This window comes from Heterodontus francisci, chromosome 2 (assembly GCF_036365525.1).
Source record: "Heterodontus francisci isolate sHetFra1 chromosome 2, sHetFra1.hap1, whole genome shotgun sequence".
Lineage (NCBI taxonomy): Eukaryota > Metazoa > Chordata > Chondrichthyes > Heterodontiformes > Heterodontidae > Heterodontus > Heterodontus francisci.
Genome location: NC_090372.1, coordinates 159,388,415 through 159,413,941, shown reverse-complemented (window position 1 = coordinate 159,413,941; position 25,527 = coordinate 159,388,415). Strand labels below are relative to the sequence as shown.

Here is a 25,527-nt window from a genome sequence, read left to right as displayed (position 1 = left end):
GTGTACAGTTTGGTCCCCATATTTAAGAAAGGATATACTGGCATTGGAGGCAGTTCGAAAGAGATTCACTTGGCTGATTGCTGGGATGAAGGAGTTGACTTATCAAGAATGGCTAAACAGTTTAGGCCTTTATTCATTAGAGTTTCAAAGAATGAGGGGTGATCTTATTGAAATGTACAAGATTCTGAGGGGAGCTTGACAGGGTAGATGTTGAGAAGATGTTTCCACTAGTGAGGGAAACTCGAACTAGGGACATAGTTACAGAATAAGGGGACACTCATTTAAAACTGAGATGCGAGGGAATTTCTTCTCTCAGAGGGTAGTGAATGTCTGGAATTCTCTACCCCAGAGAGTTGTGGAGGCTAGATCATTGAAAGTATTTAAAGAGGAGATAGATAGATTTTTGAAATATCGGGGAGTTGAGGGCTATGAGGAGCTGGCATGAAAGAGGAGTTGAGGACTGGGGCAGATCAGCCATGATCTTATTGAATGGTGGGCAGGCTTGAGGGGCTGAATGGCCTACTCCTGCTCTTATTTCTTATGTTATGTTCTTATGTTATTAGTCATAAATGTAATAGCACATGTATAATGTTAATTCAAAGGAATCACCCTTTCATTAATGCATTTGTTACTACTATAACCAATTTTATGCGGTGAATAGATTAGATTGGATTCCCACCTCAATAATTGGCTAAATTGAGACAAGACAATGTGGAATTTTTTGCCTACCAGATGAATAAGAGTGAACAAGTCAAATTGGCAGAAATCTATCCAAAATCTAGTTTTCCATCCAAATTTCAATTTCCTGTCTGGTGAAAAGCAGGCAAAAGTTTTACTTCACACCTCAAGGATTTCCTGGGCCCCTTTGAAGTCAGCCAGCATGAAGCCAAAGTTAATGAGGTAATTAAGGAAGGAACAAGAAAGTGCCAATGACTAAGTACCTATAATTCAAACAGCTAACCAAGACTACAGAACACAGCCACTGGCTCAGAAAATATGCTGCGACAAATTGGAAATAGAATCAAAAACAAATTACTTCAGTATATAAGAGTTGGGTAGGATTAGGGAGTTGAGGAAATACTCTTATATCTTGTAATAAAATGAGTGTGGTGGCTCCCTCAGGGTGTAAAGGTTTGTCACCAGCTGACCTTTCTGCAAAGGTCACCACAATAACACAATTTCTTGAAATGTGATATCTGAAGTGTATATTAGAGGGCATATGGTGTCAGTAATGTCGCATATGTTTTGCATAGGTTTACCACATTTATTGCAAACACGTGCAGAATAATATATAATATATTATAGCTTTTCATGAAGTAAATGAAGCTATCTTTAGACTACTTTAATTTCATAGGGAAAGGTTAAGGGTGCAAAACAAGCTTCTGCAACACTCTTGTGGCCCATTTCTTTTGACTGAGAGATTATGTGCTGGTAAATACAGAACTCGCCAACAAGTGGAGGGGAGCTATAGGCTCATGTAGAGGCCACTTCAAGGGACCCCAGGTGGAATTTTATGCTCGCCCCCACAGCGGGATTGGAGGCAGGGAGAGCATAAAATTGAGTGGTATGGTGGTGGGGGGGGGGGACGGTTGCCGCCACCATCCCACCTCTGCCAAAATTTAGTCCAGGGCGGGAAAGCATGTGAACAGCCTTCCTGCCCCGCCGCCAATTGACTGGGTAATTCACCCCCAATTAAGAGCCTCTGCCCACCGCAGCCGCAATTACCCGTGCAGCGGGTGGCCCTGTTACTGCGTGAGAAGCAGGTTGGAAAAACCATGCGGGGTGCTTCCTGACTCTGGGAGCGATGGGGGCAGGGAGGCGGGTGTCCCTAGTTCATAGGCACTTAGTGCCTGAACGAGGGAGCTGGCATTGGGAAGAGCGGGAGTGGGGCACCTGAGGGCTAACCCTGCCCGTGCTGCCGACCTACCTCCCCCACGACCCTCATCCGGTGAGACCCCTCCACTCTGACCTACCTGAGGCCTGGGGCACCAGCACGCTCCTCAGACTCCAGTAGGTTCAGCCTGATTGGCTAGCACCTCTCCAAGGGTGGGACATCTGGCGACAGAGTCCTAAATCCTATGGAAGGCCTGCCGCCGTCCATGTAACTGCCTGATTGGCACTAAATTCAGTGAGCCTTCCAGAAAAGAGGTGACACGGGGATCTCGGTGTTGGTTTCCCCGACGTCGAGACCCCTGCCGCCAACATAAAATTTCCCTCGCTGTGTGTAATGAAAACTGGGACTGTAAAATAGGAGTGATGTCTAATTCAATAGCTGTCCTTTGCTCTTTTGCTAATCCTCCGAACATAACAAAATCGCCAGGCACCACATGGCATTTAAATCAGAGACTGAATGCAAGGCGAAAGTGACATTGATGATGAAACTTTTGTACCATGTTCCACCAGAGACAAATTAATTATGTATAAATGGTGTTCACAACTATTACTTTGGATTTCCTCCGTTAATTGAACCGCAATATAGCTGATCATTGTTCCATAGCCAACACTGCACAAGGATTTGCTACGGTACAGACTTCTCAAACAGCAAGCTAGTGGAAACATTTCCTGAGTGCAAAATTTTAGCAGAACATTGCATTTAACATTTACTTGAAAGTAAAGCATCATAAATTGGTATATAGGCAGTATTCACAAATCTCTGTGGAGTCACAAATTGCAAGTTCAAGGAAGTGGAATTAGAGGGGCCTCTGCCTCTTGGTAATTATCTACAGACAGTAGGAAAAGCATGCTTATTGACAACAATGCAATATATATATAGGCATAAACATTGCTTAAACTGTCATCTAGAATGAATGAAGTTAGTTAACCATTGTGGATTATTACTGATGAAGTTTAGCTAATCAACTAATTTTAAGTCATATTAAAGGCACATATTTGTCCTGGTAAAGTAATGAACATAATTCTTCCAGATGTACATGATAAGTGATGCAATGTCAGCATGTCACTAATTGCAACTGTTAAATGCAATTATGTATATTTTTTTAAAGTGGCAATGTGGTCGCCAGCAGGAATCAGGTTAATAAGCGGGATGTGGCTGCATATTTCTCATTCCACGCAATTATGTCATTTTAAACAATATGTATTATATATGTTGATAGTTCCAAACCTTAGCCTTCTTTCAGATGACTAATATAGAGATGTTACGCATTTAATTTGCACTTCCATCCCTCAAGACTGCAACATTTTATAATAATTAGTCTTTAATAAGACCTTCACAGCCCTTAATAAGTAATCTTTCCCCCAGTAACTTCTTTATAGTTAGTTTAAGACTTAGATTAATGATATTAAGAGACAAAAGATGATGAATACCTGAAATTAAATATGGCCAGTGTATCTTATATTTAACTAAATGATAAATATTTGTTCTTACCTGTTTCTGAAGGAAAGTTTCACTGTAGTAGTTAATTATTGGCTTAAGATCCCCTGAAGAATGTGATTCATCCAGACTGTAATTTAAACCAACACTAATTGGTGTTAATTTATCGCGAAACTCCTTTTCATCCTAAAATTTAAAAAAACATTGAAATTAACAAATTCTTACTGAAATGGGGAACAACTTAATGTTCTTTATTTATTTTATTTAGAGATACAGCACTGAAAAAGGCCCTTTGGCCCACCGAGTCTGTGCCGACCATCAACCACCCATTTATACTAATCCTACACTAATCCCATATTCCGACCACATCCCCACCTTCCCTATATTCCCCTACCACCTACTTATACTAGGGGCAATTTATAATGGCCAATTTACCTATCAACCTGCAAGTCTTTGGCTGTGGGAGGAAACCGGAGCACCCGGCGAAAACCCATGCGGTCACAGGGAGAACTTGCAAACTCCACACAGGCAGTACCCAGAATTGAACCCGGGTCGCTGGAGCTGTGAGGCTGCGGTGCTAACCACTGTCTTGCTTATAAACAGCTATATGTAATGCATGCATTAAATACACATTTCAAACTGCACCTTGTAATAATAATAATAGCATTCACTCCACACAGGTGCCAAGCAATGACCATCTCCAAGAGAAGAGCCTTACAACCTTCCCTTGACATTCAACAGCATCACATCATCATGGAATCCCACACCATCAACATCCTAGGAGTCACCATTGACCAGAAACTTAACTGGATTAGCCACATACATACTGCGGCTACAAGAACAGGTCAGAGGCTGGGAATTCTGTAGTGAGTGACTTACCCCTGACTCCCCAGAGCTGGTCCACCATCTACCATGCACAACTCAGCAGTGTGATGGAATACTCTCTACTTAACTGGCCTGCCTGATATACCTTGTAGGTCCATTTTTTTTTCTCCCAAGCACATTATAATTACCACTGGAAAACCCAAGGGTGCCAAAGGAAATTACCCTATCTGGTGCTGACAGAGGATTTAAAAAAAACAAATGGCATAAAGCCTAATGAGAGCCTAAGTGCCAGCTGAAAAAAAGAAACTGTCATAAAATGACTGAAATATGAAAGATTTAGATTACTTAACTCATGTTGATCCCTCAACAAGTCTAGACACCCACTTTAAATTCTTCAAGTGTCCTTTGTGCTTGAACAATAGGAAATAACATGCAGGATAGAGATATCCCTAAAAACATATGTAAAAGCATCTGCGTATTTCAGCTGGAAACTTCCAAAGCTGCTGGTCCTACCTCCCAAAAACCATGCAATGGAGAAAAATGGGTAGACTTCCAAATGGATAAAACTAATTTTCCATTTGCCCACCTAATTATTGACACTATAATGGACAGCTAGCAGCAGAAAACCAAAACTTCTCTTTCATTTTTAATATAGAGACATAAAAATTGTTCAAGTCCATAGTTGCTCACTGTTTCAGTCCTGCTAACTGCCTTTCTTTTCACCTCAAGTCACCTTTGTAAGCTGGTAACTTACTCCTCATTTGTGCTTATATATAACTGATAATTCTTCCATTCTCATGAAAGCGTTTCCATAATGCACCATTGTTTGCAAAATCCTATATTGCATGTTGCTTTTGTCAATAATCTGTATATATTTATTGTGTTCTTTTCAACCTTGTCTGTAATTCAGCAAGTATTTCCTGGCCAAACACTATTATTGCATAATCAAATCCTGATTTTCAGTATAACTGCCATGAGCAATGATTTTTTTGGTAAAATACATTTTACATATCCCAATTATTTTACGTATTTTTGCTTCATTTGCCATAGATATCTTTACCCTGAAACATGTTCACTAACAATCTTATTTATCCCGTGGCAGCTCCAGGCTTATAGCATATATTCATGTCCCGATACCTCACAAATAATAGAAAGATTATTTGTCTTTGACAGCTTTAAGAATAAGATATTTTTCAAACTCATGCTTCTTTAGACTTGCCCACTCTCTGCGTTCCAATAACCAACCAAAGACAGAAAAACCTAGAATTTTTTTGGGCAATTATATAATAGCAAAGTAATTGATCTCTATGGACAGTAGATACTGTACTGAAGCACGAAACATAACACAATCAATTCTGTGACTTTAGGTACATGCAAAAGTTTCCTCAAATTCTTTAATTACACTTCACATCAGCAGAACCTGCCACAATGGTTCAGCAAGTTTTTCCACTGAGCAGCTAAGCCATACAAACCAGGAATGACCAGCTTCAATCCCCCCTCTGTGCCACAGGCACAACAAATGGTCTCAGTACCACTGGGTGAAAAAGGGGGAAAATCACTTCAGGTTACTGTATCTCAACACAGTCAAGTGACTATTTCTGGAAGTGCATGTGTGTGAGCACTGGACAGGATCAGACCTGTCTGTAATGCCTTACACAAGTTCACAAATCTATTGACACTCAAAGGGCTTGGTTAGGTCAGTTGGCTAGCTGGCTAGAGTGTGATGCAGAATAACGTCAACAGCACAGGTTCAATTTTTGTACTGGTTTAGGTAGTTCTTGGGGCCTGCCCCCTCATTTTGTTCGCATAGTGATATCATTGCATAAGCCATGATTAGCAACCCATGGACAATGAGGATGATACATAGAGAGAGGGAGAGAGAGAGAGAGAGATTAACACTCACTGGCAAAATTTACACATGTAAAATGTGCACTGGAGTGAGGTACTGGAGGATAACCAAAGCCATGAGATCATACCAGCACTACCCACAAACACTCAACAAGTCGTCAACATCTTCAATTTAAAATAACAATTAAAAAATCTTAGTCCTTGGAGTGGTTTGTGTACCTAATCACCCTGCCCACAAAAAATCCTTTAGACATTTATTAAGTATGTACTTACCGTAAGGTAAACAATGAATTCTTGGTACTTGGAACGTTCCAATTTTCCAATGACTAATTGGAATGTGTGTTGTGGTCGATGATAATTAAGGAATAGCGTTCTCACAATTCCTCCTTTCTGCTTCAGTCTGTCTAGCTGAAGGTTAGCTATCAGAACTTGGGAAAAGAGAAATTTGGATGGTTTTTAAGATAGCATCACAAGCCACACAAAGAATATTATGCTCTTATTATTCACATGTTTAGGAAGCTTTCAGTTAAATAGGTTCAAGTCCATAGAACTATCCTCAATGGCAAAGGATAGGAGGTAGAAGATAATTTAGCAGAACTCAGATAAAAGTCAAGATGAGCTATATTTATAAACCATAAGAATATAGAGTTTAACTTCCTCACGTAATGCACTGTTTACAGCTTTGCATAAATGTATTTTTTGTATTACTTTACAATAGTGCACACAAGAATTTTCTGGAAATCATAAAGCAGTACACTAGCAGATGCGCTTTTAACTATCAGTTTCGTCTTGGGTGAGACTAACTGCAATTTAAATTTCAATTGTAACCAGATTTCTGTCCATGTTTGTGAACTGTGTATTTGTGTAATGCTCACCTACTGTATCTGGAATACCATGGCCTGACACATTTGCAGAAACTTTCACAGTGAAACTGTAAATAGAGAAGGAAGAATAAGAATTAGTTAGCTCTTTCCACAAATTTTCAGCCCTCTCAATAGGAACTTCAATATGTGTAATTAGACTGCTGTACATTCCATAATTTTGTTCAGAATACTCTGAGGACAGGCAGCTACATACTCTGAAGCCTCCAGGAGACTGAACATATTGGCACGGATTTTACAGTCGAAATAATGGCGAGGCTAACAGCGTTCACCATTATTAAGGAGTAAGTTGGACAGTATCTTCTGGTATCTGCACATGAGCAGTTAAATGCAGAAATCACTTGCAGAAGCTTTGCTAATAGCAGCATCTTGCTGAGAGACATGGCATTCAAATATATGGAAGGACATGAATTTGCAGTATTTACATTAAACACACCAGAAAAAGTTAGGGCTTGTCCATTTAATTGTAAGTGAATTTTTATCACAGAATCACAGCGTGACAGAAATCACAAATGCCAAAGGGAAAAATATTAACTTCATCGGATGAAACTCTGAATCACAGAATGATTACAGTGCAGAAGGAGGCCATTCGGCCCATCGTGTCTGCACTGGCTCTCTGAAAAAGCAATTCCCTCAGTTCCATTCCCCTGCCTTCTCCCCGTAACCCTGCACATTCTTCCTTTTCATAGAACTGTCTAATTCCCTTTTGAATGTTTCAATTGAACCTGCCACCACCATGTTCTCAGGCAGCGCATTCCAGACCCTAACCACTCGCTGCGTGAAAAAGTTTTTCCTCATGTCACTTTTGTTGCTCTTAGCAAATACTTTAAATCTGTGCCCTCTCATTCTTGATCCTTTCATGAGTGGGAACAGTTTCTCTCTCTCTACTCTGTCCAGACCCCTCATGATTTTGAATACCTCTATCAAATATCCTCTCAGCCTTCTCTTCTCCAAGGAAAACAGTCCCAACTTCTCCAATCTATCTTCATAACTGAAGTTCCTCATCCTTGGAACCATTCTTGTGAATCTTTTCTGTACTCTCTCCAATGCCCTCACGTCTTTCCTCAAGTGTGGCACCCAGAATTGGACGCAATAGTCCAGCTGAGGCCGAACTAGTGTCTTATTCAAGTTCAACATAACATCCTTGCTCTTGTACTCTATGCTCCTATTAATAAAGCCCAGGATACTATGTGCTTCATTAACCACTCTCTCAACCTGTCCTGCCACCTTCAATGACTTATGCACATATACAACCAGGTCCCTTTGCTCCTGCACCTCCTTTAGAATTGTACCCTTTATTTTATATTGTCTCTCTATGTTCTTCCTACCAAAATGAATCACTTCACATTTCTCTGCACTGAACTTCATCTGCCACCTGTCTGCCCATTCCACCAACTTGTCTATGTCCTTTTGAAGTTGTACACTATCCTCCTCACAGTTCACAATGCTTCCCAGTTTTGTATCATCTTCAAACTTTGAAATTATGTCCTGTACACCAAGGTCTAGGGCAAGGGTCCCAACACTGACCCCTGGGGAACTCCACTACAAACCTCCCTCCAGCCCGAAAAACATCCATTAACCACTACTCTTTATTTCTTGTCACTCAGCCAATTCATGATAAGTCTTAACTACTGCCAAACAACCTTTATTGCACTGAAAATTAATTTTTAAAAACGTGGAGTCTCATTCCTTCAGATTTTCATGATGAGATTTTTTTAAACTTTACCTTTCTGTCTATTTTATCTCTCCCTCTCTCAATCCTATCCTTTGTTTCTCTTTCTTTCGCATTCTGTACATGGTTCGGCACTAGATTAAATATTCAAACTTACATTTCCTAGACTCTGTGGCCCTGATATTTAGAGGGAGGCAGGGAAGGAACTGGGGATGGGTGGGATTCACTTTTGCACTCAGGAAGCTGGGAAGAATGAGTTTCCCTCGGGTCCTGCCAAATATAAACGCAGAGCCCGATTAGCACATGTCTCATTTCTCGGCCGCAGCTAGCCAGATTGAGAAGCTGGCTGTCGAGTGGCTTGGCTTTCTGCACAAAGCTGCAGCTATGGACTGGAGAGGAAGGGAGAAAGGATTGGAGAGGCCAGAGGGGAAGGGGTGGTGGGTGACTGGAGGCCTGTGTCAGGGGATACTGGAGCCTGCTTCCAGGGGAGAGGTCAGATGGGTTAGGGGTGTTAAAGGGAGAGATGAGAAGGGTCAGTGTGGGGGAGTGATTGGACAGGTTGAGGGGGAGAGATTGGAAGATTCAGAGGGAGAGATCGAAAGGGTCGGGGGAAAATTGAAGGGGTTGAGGGTAGAAAGATCAGAAGGAGAGATTGGAAGAGCCAGTGAACAGATTGGGAGAATAGGGAGGAGAGAACTGAAGGGTTGGGGAGGAAGATCGGAAGGGTCGGGGGGAGGTGGGAAAGATTGGGGGGAGATCGGAAGGGTCGGGGAGGGAAATCAGAAGCGTTGCGGAGGGAATCAGAAGGGTTGGGAAGATGAAGATCAGAATGTTCAGAAGGAGAGATAGAAAGGGTAGGGTGGGAAATTGGAAAGGTCGTGGTGGAGATTGGAAGGTTTTGGAAGGGGGTCCGCAGTGTCAGGAGGAGATCAAAAGGTTCGGGGGTCAAGATTAGAAGGGTCGGGGGAGATTGGAGGCTGCAGCTGAAGAGCACAGAGAAGGGAGGGAGGGCTGGAAAAGGGGGTCAGATTCAGAAGCTAGAGATTGTAAAGATCAGGGTGGTGTGAGATCATGGTTTGGGGGTATTGTGTCTCAGGGAGGGAAGGTTGGATTGGCCGGTGTCGGAAACGGCTGGTCATGGGAAGGAGGAGTCTTGGTGGTTCGTGGGACAGCCCTTCCGCTCATCCCGGCCCACAAGCAGTGCTGGAAAGGCACTTAATTGCTGGATCCAACAGTCCTTACCTCCCTTCAGCTGCCAACTTTCCCGAAGGCAGGGAATCTGTGGCAGACAATGTTAAATTTAAAATGGAGGCAGAATCTAAGGCATGAAGTGTCATTAAAGTATTTAAAGTAGCCACCCAACTTGTGGGAGCGGGTTGGTCACTTGGCCCCGTCCCACCTTTGTAAAAACTGGAAATGGGTGGGTTCTGGGTAGGTTAAGTTCAGGTTTGAGATTTGTAACAATGTAACCAAACTCAAACCCACCATTTTTGGGTGTTAAAACTCCCCCTTGCATGTAAGGATTCTTCAATCTGATTAAGTTAAGAACTGTTGATTACTCTGTTCACAAAGGTCCCAGATTCCCTTTAGCGAGTGCTGTGCTGTCGTTGCTTTCTAATTACTGCAAGTCACAATGCAAAACCGACAGTACGTTTGTGGGCAAGTGTAAGTGTAAGTGTAATTAATGGCTAGTTCACCACTGACCACAAAGTTTGTGCCATGATTATCACTTTCTGAAGCGCCTGAAAAATTTCGAATAATATTTAGTGTGAAAAACGATCATTTTCCTACTGCTTACTCCACGATCCAGGTAATCAATTTCTGATGGTTTCAATCTAATGACACAGATTTTGCGGTAGAAATAACACTGAAGTTAACAGCTCCATTATTAAGGAGTAAATCAGACAGCAACTTTCGACGCCCGCACATGCACAGTTAAATGCGGAAATCAAGAAGTTGCTGTCCGAGATGTCCTGCTCCTCGAGAAGTCTCAATATACCCATTATCTCACCGAGACGCTCGGCATTCAAATACGTGACGGGCATGAAGTTGTGGTACTTACATGATAGATATTCACTAAACTTGCCAGAAAATTTAAAGCTTGTCCATTCAAGTGTGAGTGAATTTTTAATGGTGTGCTAAGTCTTTATTACTACTAAACAACCTCCCTGGAACTGAAAATTAACTTTTACAAGTATGGCGTCTCATTCCTTCAGATTTTAATTATTGGTGGAGGTTTTTAAAAATACAAAAATTAACAGACTTTTTTTATCCCTTTACTTTTTCTTTCTCTTTTATCACTTTCTCTCTTAATCCCATCTTTCTTTCCCACTCTTTATTTTGCTTTCTGTGCATGATTTGATATTGAATTAACTCTTCTAGCTTACACTTCCTACTTTAGACTCTGCGTGTCTGGGTAACGATTGTTCAATCTGATTGGTTAAGGTGATACACAGTTGCTTCCTTTGTTCACCTATGTCCTAGATCCTCTGTAGAGAGTGCCACACTGTTTTTTCTAATAATCACAAGTTTGAGTGCCAATTAACAACTGACAGCGTTAGCCACAGCCTTGCATCTTTCATTCTCCGAATGAGACTGAAGGTAAGCGGGTAAATGGAGTTGAGGTACAGCTCAGACATGATCTCACTGAATGGCGGAGGAGGCTCGGCGGTTTGAATAGCCTACATTCTATTTCTGTGTTCCTAGCAACCTGGTCTCTACTTTTGCTCTGCACCAGTCTGTGGGAGATAATCAATATGGGTTGGCTCACCTTCTTTCCAGCACAAAAGCACTTCCTCTCCCGATGTTATCGTTTCTTAGCACCCAGACTGAAACTGGGAGCTCAAGATGTAGAGAATTGTGAGGGTAAAGGATTTCAAATCTCTTATGCAAAAGCTATTTTAAGATTTTAATTCTTCCCAGCTGGTTTTGACTCCAGTCTGAACAGTCATTGCTGTTTTTCAAAGAAGTGACTAGTTAGATAGATAAAGCAAGTACAGTGGATGTCGTATGTATGGATTTTCAGTCGACGTTTGTTAAGGTATCATGTTGGAAAAAGTCAAGACTATAGTATAAAAGTAAATGTAGCAGCATGGATAGAAAAAAGACACAAATAGGTTGGTGGATTGGTTAGACATGTGACTGATGTAATTGAATGCAGAAAGGTGTGAGGTAATATATTTTTAAAGGAAAACTAAGGAGTGGGAGTATACACTCATTACACAGGAATGACTTTGAAGGATGTGGATTAAAGGAGAGACCTAGGGGTTCAAATACATAATTTCTTTAAAGGAGGTATAGGTAGAAAGGCAGAAAAAAGGCCAACTGCATTTTGAGTTCTTCAAGTAAAGGCATACAATGCAAGGGCAAAGAGGTAATGATAAATTTATATAAAATGTGGGGAGACCACCATTAGAGTACTCTGATCCATTATAGAATAGATATTAAAGCCATAAAGCCTGTGAACCAGAGCAGTAGGACAGCAAGTGAAATAAATGAGGGGGAACTAGTAAATAAGGCCAGGAAGACTAAGAGGAAGAGCAGGCAGGGAGATGTTGCTGAGCACAGCGGGACTGGCGGTCTGAAGTGCATTTGTTTCAATGCAAGAAGTATAACAGGTAAGGCAGATGAACTTAGAGCTTGGATTAGTACTTGGAACTATGATGTTGTTGCTATTACAGAGACTTGGTTGAGGGAAGGACAGGATTGGCAGCTAAATGTTCCAGGATTTAGAAGCTTCAGGCGGGATAGAGGGGGATGTAAAAGGGGTAGGGGAGTTGCATTACTGGTTAAGGAGAATATCACAGCTGTACTGCGGGAGGACACCTCGGAGGGGTCATGCAGCGAGGCAATATGGGTGGAGCTCAGGAATAGGAAGGTTGCAGTCACGACATTGGGGGTTTACGACAGGCCTCCCAACAGCCAGCGGGAGGTAGAGGAGCAGATATGTAGACAGATTTTGGAAAGATGTAAAGGTAACAGGGTTGTAGTGATGGGTGATTTTAACTTCCCCAATATTGACTGGGACTCACTTAGTGCTAGGGGCTTGGATGGGGCAGAATTTGTAAGGAGCATCCAGGAGGGCTTCTTGAAACAATACGTAAATAGTCCAACTAGGGATGGGGCCGTACTGGACCTGGTATTGGGGAATGAGCCCGGCCAGGTGGTCGAAGTTTCAGTAGGGGAGCATTTCGGGAACACTGACCATAATTCCATATGTTTTAAGGTACTTGTGGATAAGGATAAGAGTAGTCCTCGGGTGAAGGTGCTAAATTGGGGGAAGGCTAATTATAACAATATTAGGCAGGAACTGAAGAATTTAGATTGGGGGCGGCTATTTGAGGGTAAATCAACATCTGACATATGGGAGTCTTTCAAACGTCAGTTGATTAGAATCCAGGACCAGCATGTTCCTGTGAGGAAGAAAGATAAGTTTGGCAAGTTTCGGGAACCTTGGATAACGCGGGATATTGTGAGCCTCGTCAAAAAGAAAAAAGGAAGGATTCGTAAGGGATGGAAGGCTAGGAACAGACAAATCCCTTGAGGAATATAAAGACAGTAGGAAGGAAAATAAGCAAGGAGTCAGGAGGGCTTAAAGGGGTTATGAGAAGTCATTGGCAAACAGGATTAAGGAAAATCCCAAGGCTTTTTATACGTATATAAAGAGCAAGAGGGTAACCAGCAAAGGGTTGGCCCACTCAAGGACAGAGAAGGGAATCTATGTGTGGAGCCAGAGGAAATGGGCGAGGTACTAAATGAGTACTTTGCATCAGTATTCACCATGGAGAAGGACTTGGTGGATGATGAGTCTAGGGAAGGGGGTGTAGATCGTCTCAGTCATTTCATTGTCAAAAAGGAGGTGGTGTTGGGTGTCTTGCAAAGCATTAAGGTAGATAAGTCCCCAGGGCCTGATGGGATCTACCCCAGAATGCTGAGGGAGGCAAGGGGAGAAATTGCTGGGGCCTTGACAGAAATCTTTGCATCCTCATTGGCTACAGGTGAGGTCCCAGAGGACTGGAGAATAGCCAATGTTGTTCCTTTGTTTAAGAAGGGTGGCAAGGATAATCTAGGAAATTATAGGCCGGTGAAGCTTACGTTAGTGGTAGGGAAATTATTAGAGAGGATTCTTCGGGACAGGATTTACTCCCATTTGGAAACAAATAAACTTATTAGCGAAAGACAGCATGGTTTTGTGAAGGGGAGGTCGTGTCTTACTAATTTGATTGAGCTTTTTGAGGAAGTGACAAAGATGATTGATGAAGGAAGGGCAGTGGATGTTGTCTATATGGACTTCAGTAAAGCCTTTGACAAGGTCCCTCATGGCAGACTGATACAAAAGCTGAAGTCACATGGGATCAGAGGGGAGCTGGCAAGATGGATACAGAACTGGCTCGGTCATAGAAGACAGAGGGTAGCAGAGGAAGGGTGCTTTTCTGAATGGAGGGATGTGACTAGTGGTGTTCCACAGGGATCAGTGCTGGGACCTTTGCTGTTTGTAGTATATATAAATGATTTGGAGGAAAATGTAGCTGGTCTGATTAGTAAGTTTGCGGACGACACAAAGGTTGGTGGAGTTGCGGATAGTGATGAGGATTGTCAGAGGATTCGGCAGGATATAGATCGGTTGGAGACTTGGGCGGAGAAATGGCAGATGGAGTTTAATCTGGACAAATGTGAGGTAATGCATTTTGGAAGGTCTAATGCAGGTGGGAAGTATACAGTAAATGGCAGAACCCTTAGGAATATTGACAGGCAGAGAGATCTGGGTGTACAGGTCCACAGGTCACTGAAAGTGGCAACACAGGTGGATAAGGTAGTCAAGAAGGCATACGGCATACCTGCCTTCATCGGTCGGGGCATAGAGTATAAAAATAGGCAAGTCATGCTGTAGCTGTACAGAACTTTAGTTAGGCCACACTGAAAATATTGTGTGCAATTCTGGTCGCCACACTACCAGAAGGACGTGGAGGCTTTGGAGAGGGTACAGAAGAGGTTTGCCTGGTCTGGAGGGCATTATCTATGAGGAGAGGTTGGATAAACTCGGATTGTTTTCACTGGAAGGACGGAGGTGGAGGGGCGACATGATGGAGGTTTACAAAGTTATAAGTGGCATGGACAGAGGGGATAGTCAGAAGCTTTTTCCCAGGGTGGAAGAGTCAGTTACTAGGGGACATAGGTTTAAGGTGAGAGGGGCAAAGTTTGGAGGGGATGTGCGTGGCAAGTTATTTACACAGAGGGTGGTGAGTGCCTGGAACTTGTTGCCAGGGGAGATGGTGGAAGCAGGTACGATAGCGACGTTTAAGAGGCATCTTGACAAATACGTGAATAGGATGGGAATAGAGGGATACGGACCCCGGAAGTGCAGAAGGTTTTAGTTTAGGCAGGCATTAAGATTGGTGCAGTCTTGGAGGGCCGAATGGCCTGTTCCTGTGCTGTACTGTTCTTTGTTCTTTGAAAGCAAAGATTTCACCATGATGATGCCAAGGACGAGAATTATCTCTCATTGTACATACTTGCATTTTTTTATACTTCACAAAAATTTGGATAATATAAAGATAAACATCTCTACCTCATTCTGCTGAACATGCTTTGCTATAAAATTCAGATTGCAACTTGTTCTATGCACTGCAGCTGCATTGTTGCTGACAGGGTGCATGATTTCAAATCAGCCACATGAGAGTAACAGTATTTATTCTATGGTCAAGGTGCAATAGGCTACACTGCATAGAAAGGAAAAAGGTTGCTGAATATAAATGATGCACATTGCCCAATGGACTGCATGCAGATTTAGATGCAATGGGGAAATAGAATTGTATCCAACAAATGTCTTTTAATGTAGACAAATGAAGCGTGATAAACTTGGATAAGGACAACTCCAAGCATGGGTCCATCATTCAGGATTGAATGGTAGTAGGATCTGGAGGGGTTATAGTGCATGCTTCATTGAAGGCCCATGGACAGTGCTGCGAGCTCTCGTGAAATGAATAGGATTTTAGGATGTATTGCCAGAGTAACTAAATATAAGGAAGAAATACTATCATTTCTTTATTTAAAGCCACATTGAGAATACTGTACCCAGTTTTGGTGCCCTTACATGGTGGGTCTGTAAAAGATTCAAAGCCGGGTCACTAGACTGGTCCCTCAGTTACTAGACAGACTAAGAGAGCTGGGGCTTTTACTTTGGAAAATCATGGACTTTGAGGAGATTTAATCGAGGTCATTAAAGTAAAGAAGGGATTAGATTTGGTCCAAGTGGATAGGCAATTCGAGTTAAGTAGATTAGGAAGGATCAGAGGAGTTAAGTATAAGTTCTGAAAGCATAGACCAGGTTAGAGGCTATGAGGTACTTCTTTTAGCACAGAGTCATCAAGCTCTGCCAGCATTTGCAGTGAGTAGGGATTTGTTACAAGTATTCAAATAGAGCTGAAACAGTTCATAAGGGTGGCAAACATATTGGTGTATAGAACGTAGGTGTTGTGCTGTTGTGTCACTCAGACACTGTAGTCTCCCGTGATGTGCTTAATCGCCTTCAAGGATCACAAAGGAATTTCCCAGCGTTTTTTCCCCCTAACTTGGCCTAAAGATTTTCTGTTTTTTCCCCTCTCCCAGGAGGTAGTTCGAGTGTAGAAGTTGGGGGGGGTGGGGGGGGAGGTGGGGGGTTGGGGATGGGGTGTTGGTGGCAATGTGCAGAAGTTTACGTCATGCCAGGGTGGGACAGTCTCAATTGATCAGCTAGTCTTTTCCAATCTTTTTTCATATGATTTATTGTTCTTAGTGTGAACCATTTTATGAAGTTCTATGTAATCAATTTTGCAAATGACAAACCCACCCAGATTTATTCCAACAGACAAATATCCTGCCAATCCAAACCTAACTTCCTCAGTTTGGCAAAATAAGATAAGAATTATTCCCTGTGGTGTGGCCTTTAATCAGATGTACTGTGACCATTTTCTTGTGTACAATATATAACTGCAAGTTATCTCAGCTGGAACCCACACAGACTTGTGACCTTCATCAATCACTTCCCTTCAGAGGAAACTGTTTGCAACTTTCCATTTACAAAAGTTTAAAAGGCAATCTAGGGTCTGTTCACAGCATTTAGCCTGGTTCCCTTGAGGCAATTATGAGAGCTGACCTAATTCATTCATCCAGAAAGCATCCAGAAAGATACAGGAACACCAGAAGCAAGTAACATTTTACCCTGGATCGGGGCATCAGATTAACTCTGAAATTGGTTAGAATTCAATTTTCAACATATACTGTAACCAAGGATTACAGTTGCCAAATGTGACCTACCTTAAGGGGATGGCTTCACTTGGCTCCTATTTTGTACCATATGGAGCACATCCACGTTGCTAGTGCAGCAATCCACACAATCCATTGTAATCCACACAAACTATTTTTGTAAACAGAGCCTACATTATGGCACCAGGTTTCAACATAAGTGAAGTACATGATAACAATTATGATTGTGTGGACAAGCAATAGATATTTTTTCAAACAGAGATTCTGTGGATTGTTTTGATAATTAGTCTGTGAATAATACAGTTGTGGGTTTCAACAGAAATTAGTTTCAAATCAAACTCATGAAAAGTTCTCCCTAACCCCAATTATACTTCATATTCTAAACAAACAAAGCTACAGGGGGTGGTTCTCAGTATTTTCCATTTTCACGACCAACTTTTGACTTGCCTCTGTATCAGCGAAAGCCACTAGCTACCTCTTCCAGTCTGGCACTCAACCAACAGAATTCTTTTTGCCCATTCCAAAAGTCCCAAAATGCACATCAACAGACTCTCTGTACAAGGCCCCGGTGGCCGTAATGATGTTGTAATTTATCTTAGAAGATCAGAAAAGCATTCGCCATTGCATATTTTTAACTAATCATTTTCATGTGTTCCACAGCACCCTGCATGGAATATATTATTGGCTATTTTAAAATGGAATTGGGCATTAAATGAAACGTTTACTTTAATTTCTGAAAGTAATTCTTCATATGCTATACGGTAGACATTTTAATCTTATTAACAAAGTTTTTTATTATTTGTTTTTAAAAATCAGTTTTAATGTAATAGAACTATATTTATTTTTACCGCACTGGTTACATATGAGTCTCAGGTGCTGTATTGCTTAGACATTTAACACTTTGGGCTGGATTTTGTTCTCCCCCAGGCGTTGGGATCCATGGCAGGGGGGCCCTGAAGATAGTTCCAGATGAGGCCCCCACGGACCTTGATGCCAGGAGGGCCCGGCCCAATCCTCCCGGCAGTGACAAGGCTCCATGGTGACCCCCTCACCACTGGGCAACAGGACCACAATTTAAATATTCAAATGAATAAAATTAATAAATTTAAATAGATTTACCTGCGATCTTGAGGGCCCGCCACGATCTTCGGCACAGCGGCTGGCACTCCTGCGCCTTCAGATCCCCATCCGGGGAAACGAGGCGTCACATTGGTGGGGAGGGGGGAGGAGGTAAGTTTATCAGTGCAGTGGGGGCCGGGATCAAATACATGTAATGGTTGTAGGAGATGGTGGGAAGGGTTGAACCTTAAACTTTGTGTAGTTTGGGGGGCAAGGTCAGATATAAAAGGTTTTGGTGGAGGAAAGGGCAAATATTTATTGTTATTGTTATTGGGGGTGGGAAGGGGGCATTAGAGATTTATTTAATTTTGGGAGTTCTGTCTTTAAAAATGTAAATTAGTGCCAGTACCTGCGCACAGGCAGCTGACGCCATTGCCGGGGACAAAGAGCCCGTCCCCTCCACCCCCATCTTTTCAGCTCACCGCCGAGATTGGCGGCGGGCTGTTAAAATTCAGCCCTTCATTTCTGACCTTAAACAAGTTGATGTAGCCTTGAAGTCTCAATATTACATAAAATGGCAAAATTCCCAGGTCAAGTGTCAAATGGTAGAGCAAAACATACAGTATTAGTGCATCAGTAGGTCAAATCCATCCCTCTGTCGTTATCACTTGCTTACCATGACACCAAGGTCTCTGACCCCAGCAGCTGGCAGCTTTTATTCTCCGGGTTTATGATTGAAGGGCTCAAGAGTAGTTGAGCATCTACTGTCACGACAGGTCTAGCTCTGTATGGGAAGAATAAAGATTTTATAGTCTTTGTCAAAGGACACATTGATAGGTAGATAATGAATCTATTTATAATACACAGCAACAACAGTGATATACTCAGTGATACTTTGACAATTAATCTTTTAAAAGTTCATTATTTTACATCTTATAGGAAAAAGCAACAATGCCAGGTATAAGCAACATAGCTGCCTGACAAAATGCTAAAAAAAACCTTTACCTTTGTCTAATCTTTTACTAATTCTAACCATGTCACATTTGCACAATTGGTTTCCGCTGTTTCATCTTAAGCAATAATAAATGAGAAGATGGGCATCAAACTAAGCTTTTGTAGCATCAGTGATTACTTTGGCATGAGATAATGCAGAGTGCTGAAACAAGCACTAATTCTCTTTTATGAGAAAATGGCACAAACATGCTTTCTTGTTCATCATTACCATATGCCATATTTATTCATGATTGCCATTAGTTCCTCCACTCTCTTTACTGTTCTGTAAGTGAAACGAAATTATAGTCCATTTAAAAATAGCAAAAAAACAGAATTTAATCTAATGCTGCATTTACTTTACAATGTTGCCACCAATGGCCACCTCAAGCACTGTAAGGTAAATGAGACTGTGCTGCTACCTCAGGAGACTCTAAGACTCTGCTAAAAAGGAAATATTTTGTAAGAGGGGTCACCATCATGAATAACAGCAGTTCATGAATGGCAGAACTGTTATCCCATGGTCACATGGCACATGATCACAAGTACTGAAATCAATGTTCTAATTATAAGAGGAGTTCAGATATGACTGTATTTTTTAGAAAATAAATGTATGGCAGACAATCATAGCATGAAAACTGATTCAGCAATGATACCATTGCTGTTATCTGCTCAATCTTGCATATGTGCAGCACTTATTAACTTTCGTCACTTACCTGTAAACTGCAACTTTACTAACTCCAAAGGCACCAACTATCAAGTCTGTAAAAAGATGATATTGTAATATTACTGGTACCTGAAAAAGCTGGATAGTACCAAATTCTACACTTTCTAACCTTCAGCATCAAAACGATGCAATAATTTAACTGAGAATTGTGTTATGCTTTCTTCTATAAATATAAGTAGATCAGGTAAATGAGCGAAATGTTGGGAAGCACTTTTGGAGTAATTGAGTTGGGCAGCAGTTGTGTGCGGATAGGGTGGGGTGGGGGATATGAGGCAATGTTCCCTCTAATTTCCATTTGCTGTGCATGGCTGGCTTGTTGCACTGTGTGGTCCCTTTAAGATTGTTGCACGGCTGCGCATGCACACATCTTAAAGGGAATGTTGTTTGTGCGTGGTGTCTGTTCCCTGTGCATTTTAGAAAGATGAGGAGCAAGCTAGCTGTGTTGAGGTTGAAGGAGGAATTGGCATGCAGGACTGTATAGCAACAGTGAAACAAAAGAAGATTGCAAAGATACAGGATAAGTGAATTCCATAAAAAATATGGAATCTATGAGCAGTTTTAAGACACCATAGATAAATAAAGCAGTTGGAAACCAATTAAAATTTAGGAAGAGGACCTTTATATACTACAGGAATAATAAAGAAAAAACCTTAAGGAGATTATGAGATAAAAACAAAAGAGGGTAGGTATGACAAGGAAAGCAAAGAGGAAATACGAAGAACTTTTTTTTTAAAAACAATAAAAGGAAGTATTTTGTTTTACCTAAAAGAAAATTGGTAAAAATGAGTTTTGACCCTTGAGGGGAGAGGATTGTCCTTTTGTAGATAATGATCATAAAATGATACTGGTACTTAATAAGTACTTTGCATCAATCTTTACTAAAACGAATGTCAGAGAGGAAGTTAATTCTAAAACGGTTGACGGTGCGATATGTGATGTTATGATTGATAAAAGGAAATTTTGGGGGGTAAGTTAGTTAAGCTAATGGAAGACCTGGATCTTACAGATATATCGTAGGATTCTGAAGGAAATGGAGAGGAATTGCAGAGGCCCTTAAAATTATACTTCAGGGCATTATTAAATATGGATGTGCGTAACCAGAGGATTAGAGAGTGACCAATGTAATACCCATTTTTATAAAGGGAGATAGAGTTAATCCAGGTAATTATAGGCTAGTTAGCTTAATATCTGTGGTAAGAAAAAAAATTAGAGAATTTAATTAGCATGAAATTACCACATATCTACATAAAGAGAAAATAGCTAGATGTAGCCAGCATCAATTTCAAAGAAAGAGAGACTTGCATTTACATCGTGCCTTTCATGACCACAGGATGTCCCAAAGTGCTTTACAGCCAATGAAGTACTTTTGAAGTGAGGTCACTGCTGTAATGTAGAAAATGCAACAGCCAATTTGCACATAATAAGTTTCCACAAACAGCAATGTGGTAGTGACCAGATAAGCTGTTCTTGTGATACTGACTGAAAGATAAAAATTGACCAGTACAGCAGAGAGAATTCCCCTGCTCTTTGTCCAAATAGTACCATACAATCTCTTACATCCATCTGAGAGGGCAGACAGGGGCTTGGTTTAATGTCTCATCTGAAAGACAGCACCTCCAACAGTGCAGCACTCCCTCAGTAATGCATTGGAATATCAGAATTGATTTTTGTGCTCAAGGCCTGCAGTGGAACTTGAGCGCACAACTTTATGACTTAGGGACAAGAGTGCTACCAACTGAGCCACAAAGGAATAATCATACTTGATAAATTTTATGGAATTCTTTGAGTAAGTAACAGATATGGTAAAATGGTAAATGCACTGGATATAGTGCACATGGACCTCAGAAAAACCTTTGACAAGGTACCACATGGAAGATTACTAAAGAAAATTAAGAGATAGGAATTAGGGAAGGATAACTAACTGGATTGAGAATTGGTTAGAAGGGAGAAAACAAAGAATAGGAGTTAACCCAGTTTTTTCAGAATGGTTGGAAGTGATGAATGATGTTCTCTAGGATCCACTTCTGAGGTCATTTATGCTCACTACATCTGTAAATGCTTTGGTTGGGAGTGGTGCTGCAATTTTTTAAAGAAGACCAGTTTATTAATTCCTTAGAAGATCAAAGTAAACTGCAACAGCATGCTGATAAGATGGGGGAATGGGCTAAAAAGCAGCAGATGGAATTAGAGAAGGTACAATGCAGATTCACTAGAATGCTACCTGACATGGGAAACTACAAATATGAATAAAGACTTAAAAATTGAGTCTTTTTTCATTAGAAGCACATTGTGACCAGAAATTAAGGGGTCAAGACGAGGGGACATAGATACAAAAATAAATGCAAGAGATTTAGAACAGAGTAAGAGAAATTTCTATAAACAGAGAGTTGTGAGGCTGTGGAATACACTATTCCAGAGGTAATGGTTAGAAACTATGTCAACATTGAAGAATAGATTTGGTGGGTGGGTAAGGAAAAGGGGTTGGAAGAAGGGAGGAACAGGTGAATGTGATTAGAACTATTTGGCATCCTATGTGACTGCGGCCATGATAACCAGTGCTCTTCATCCTTCTCAGCCAGTCTGCAACCTTTTACATGGCTGACCACATCAGCCTCCTCCAATGCCTTTCCTCTGTCATCCAGTTAGGTGGGACTGCACTCACCTGATTCTACTCCTAACTATCCAGTCATTGCCAGAGCAATGGCTTCTCTTCTCACTCCTGCACAGCTACCTCTGGAGTCATCAAATGAACTATCCTTGGGCCCCTCCTGTTTCTCATCTATATGCTGCCCCTCAGAAACATCATCCAAAAACACATCAGTTCCTACATGTACACTGACAACTCTACCTCGCCACCCTCTTTCTGTACCCTTCCCCTGCCTCTGATTCACACTGCTCTGGATAAGCAGAAATTTCCTCCAACTGTATAGTGGAAAGGCCCCAGTACAAACTCCTCTCCCTTGTAACCAACTCTATCCCCATCTTTGACCACTGTCTGATGCTTCACCAGACCATTCACAACCTAGGATACCTATCTGGCCCTGAGATGAACTTCTGACCATATATCTGCTCTATCCCCAAGACCGCCTACTTCCACCTCCACAAAATCACCTGTCTGAGGGTTGATGACACCTTTCCACTTAATGAAACCTCCACACCTGGCTACATTTTCCACCACTTGCCCTGCCAAGACAATCACGGTGGCAGTGTGGTGCTTATCACCAGACCACACCTTGGCCTGACTCCCTACTCTTCTGGCACTTTCTCCTACTTTGAGCATCTCATCTTGTTCCACCCCCTCTCCTCTCTTTCCAATCATCCTTCTCTACAGCTCTCCCAAGTACAATAAAAATGTTCTCACTGAGATATCTTCACTGCTTTCCTCCCTCAGCCTCTGCACTGAATGACTTCTCATCCTTGGTGATTTCAATCTCCACCTCAACTCATCACTGCCCTTTTATCTTCCCTAGATCTCTCCCACCACATAAACTCACCAACCCACATTCATGGCTACCCACTTGACCTTGCCATCTCATATGGTCTTGATAGTCCCATTATATCAATTACAGATAAGTTCATCTATGATCACTTCCTTGTATCACTCTCCACCCATATCCCACTTCCACACCCCAACCCTACCTCATTCTGTGTCCATCCCTGGAAAAACCTATCCACCTATTCACTTAGAATTGCACTTTCGAAATCTCAACTATCTAGCCTTTGGCCCACCATTTCCCACAACATTTCTGCAGCTATTGATTTGCTCAAACACATCCTCACCTCTACCTTTGATGCCCTAGTTCCCAATAAAAAGATCAGTCACTCTCACCCTGGCCATTCCCCCTGATATGACCACATCTCCGCTCCTTTAAGTCCAAGGGACGCAGACTTGAAAAGATATGGTGGACAACTGGTTTAGCCATTCACTTCCAGATCTGGCTGGACCATTTAAAATCTGCTGTTGTCTGCTAAAACTGCTCACTGTTCCAGGGTCATCTTGAAATGCAAAGATAATCCCCAGTTTCTTTACTGCAAATAGTCTTCTTAAATGCCTCTCTTCTGTCCCCTCCACCCTCACCTCCAACAATGGGCTGAATTTTCTTTACCCGCCGCCAGGAGTGGCAGTGAGCGAAAACAACGCCTCCGCAATCTGGCGAGCGGCAGCTCATTTAAATATGCAGGGCAGCCCCCCCCCCCCAATCACGTGGCAGGGGCAGCCTCAGTGACACAGTGAACGGCATAGGCTGCCTCCGCGCAGGCACTGGCGCCATTTTTAAAGGGCTGCCAGAACTGCCACAAAAACTGCAGAATTGAACCCCATAAGCCTGCCCCACTACACCGCAAATAAATTCTCGCCCCGTTCCTCCCACCAAAACACTTACATTTCAGAATTGCCCTCTCGCCCCCTCCCAAATAATTCAATTGCCGAGTTGCCTTGCCCCGCACCGATCAAAGTGCGGAGGTCACCCCTTCCCTGCCCCCACAACATTAGAAGTACAGAGCTGACCCCGTCCTCACCCCCACCACACTAAAAATCCTTAGTTCCCCCCTTCCCCACCCCAGTGGCACCAGATTTCCCTGGACGGGAAAGTGAAGGCATGTGAGTGCCGCCCGTCACACGGAAAATCCCGGAGAGCTGGTAAGATTGTGGGGAATTGTATGTAAATGTATTCATGAAGTTTATTTAGATATTTAAAGTCAGGTCCTGTCACTGAGCGGCGGGTGGGGGGGCACATCGAAGCCTCACCGCCGCCGGGAAGATCGGGCCCAGCAACCCTGGCATCGGGCTCTGTGGTGGGCCACTGCCGCTGCAGTCTTCTGCCCACCTCCCCCTCTCCCCCCCCTCCATCCTGGCAACAGAGCCCGATGTTGGGAGCTCAATAAAATTCAGCCTAATAAATGCGAGGAGCTCATGGACTTCTTTGTCACTATATAAGATCGAGACCATCTGATCAGCTGTCTCTGCTGCGTCTCTCCCTTCCACGAGCCCACCTGGCCAAGCTTCCTATAATGCTCCCTGAATTTGCATCTTTTTCCAGTTTCTTTCCTAAATCTCCTCATGCCCGCTCTGAGCTCATCTTGTTCATGGGACCCACCTCTCGTTCCCTCCATCCTATTCCCATTAAACTGCTGACCTCCCAACTTCCCCTCCTGGTCCCCATGTTAGCTGTTATTATAAACGATTCTCTCTCTTCAGGTGTTGGTCCTCTCTCCTTTAAATTTGCTGTCATCACCCCTCTTCTCAAAAAAACAACCCTTGACCCCACCGCCCTTGCAAACTACCACTTCATCTCCAACCTTCCTTTCCTCTACAAAGTCCTTAAATGTGTTGTCACCTCCCAAATCTGTGCCCATCTTTCCCGGAACTCCATTTTTGAATCCCTCCAATCAGGTTGCTACCCTTGCCACAGTACCAAACCAGCTCTTATCAAAGTCACAAATGCCATCCTATGTGACTGTGACAAAGGTAAACTTTCCCTCCTTGTCCTTCTCGACCTGTATTCAGCCTTTGACACAGTTAACCACATCATCCTCCTCCAACACCTCTCCACTGTCGTCCAGCTGGGTGGGACTGCTCTCACCTTGTTCCATTCTTTATCTATTTAATAGCAATCAGAGTATCATTTGCAATTGCTTCTCTTCCTGCAACGCACTGTTACTTCTGGTGTGCCCCAATGATCTATCCTTGGCCCCCCTCCTATTTTTCGTCTACATGCTGCCCCTCGGTGACACCATCCGAAAGCACAGCGTTAGTTTTCACATGTATGCTGACGACACTCAGCTCTACCTCACCACCACTTCTCTCGACTCCTCCACTGTTGCTAAATTATCAGACTGCTTATGTGACATCCAGTACTGAAATTTCCTCCAATTAAATATTGGGAAGACTGAATCCAATGTTTTCGTTCCCTGCTCTAAATTCCATTCCCTAGCTACCGACTCCATTCCC

General features: G+C 42.3%; 1 protein-coding gene across 2 annotated transcripts in view; it reads right to left on the bottom strand.

Moving 5' to 3' along the window:
- itga8 (integrin, alpha 8) overlaps window positions 1–25,527 on the bottom strand; it is a 239,702-nt gene that overhangs the window by 148,257 nt on the left and 65,918 nt on the right. For both annotated transcript variants that reach the window (XM_068012828.1, XM_068012819.1), the window contains exons 14-18: window positions 19,567–19,612; window positions 18,537–18,644; window positions 6,880–6,935; window positions 6,278–6,432; window positions 3,386–3,517 (exon numbers count right to left, since the gene is read on the bottom strand). In XM_068012828.1, coding sequence (XP_067868929.1) covers window positions 3,386–3,517; window positions 6,278–6,432; window positions 6,880–6,935; window positions 18,537–18,644; window positions 19,567–19,612 — 497 coding nt within the window. The remainder of the gene's footprint in view (window positions 1–3,385; window positions 3,518–6,277; window positions 6,433–6,879; window positions 6,936–18,536; window positions 18,645–19,566; window positions 19,613–25,527) is intronic.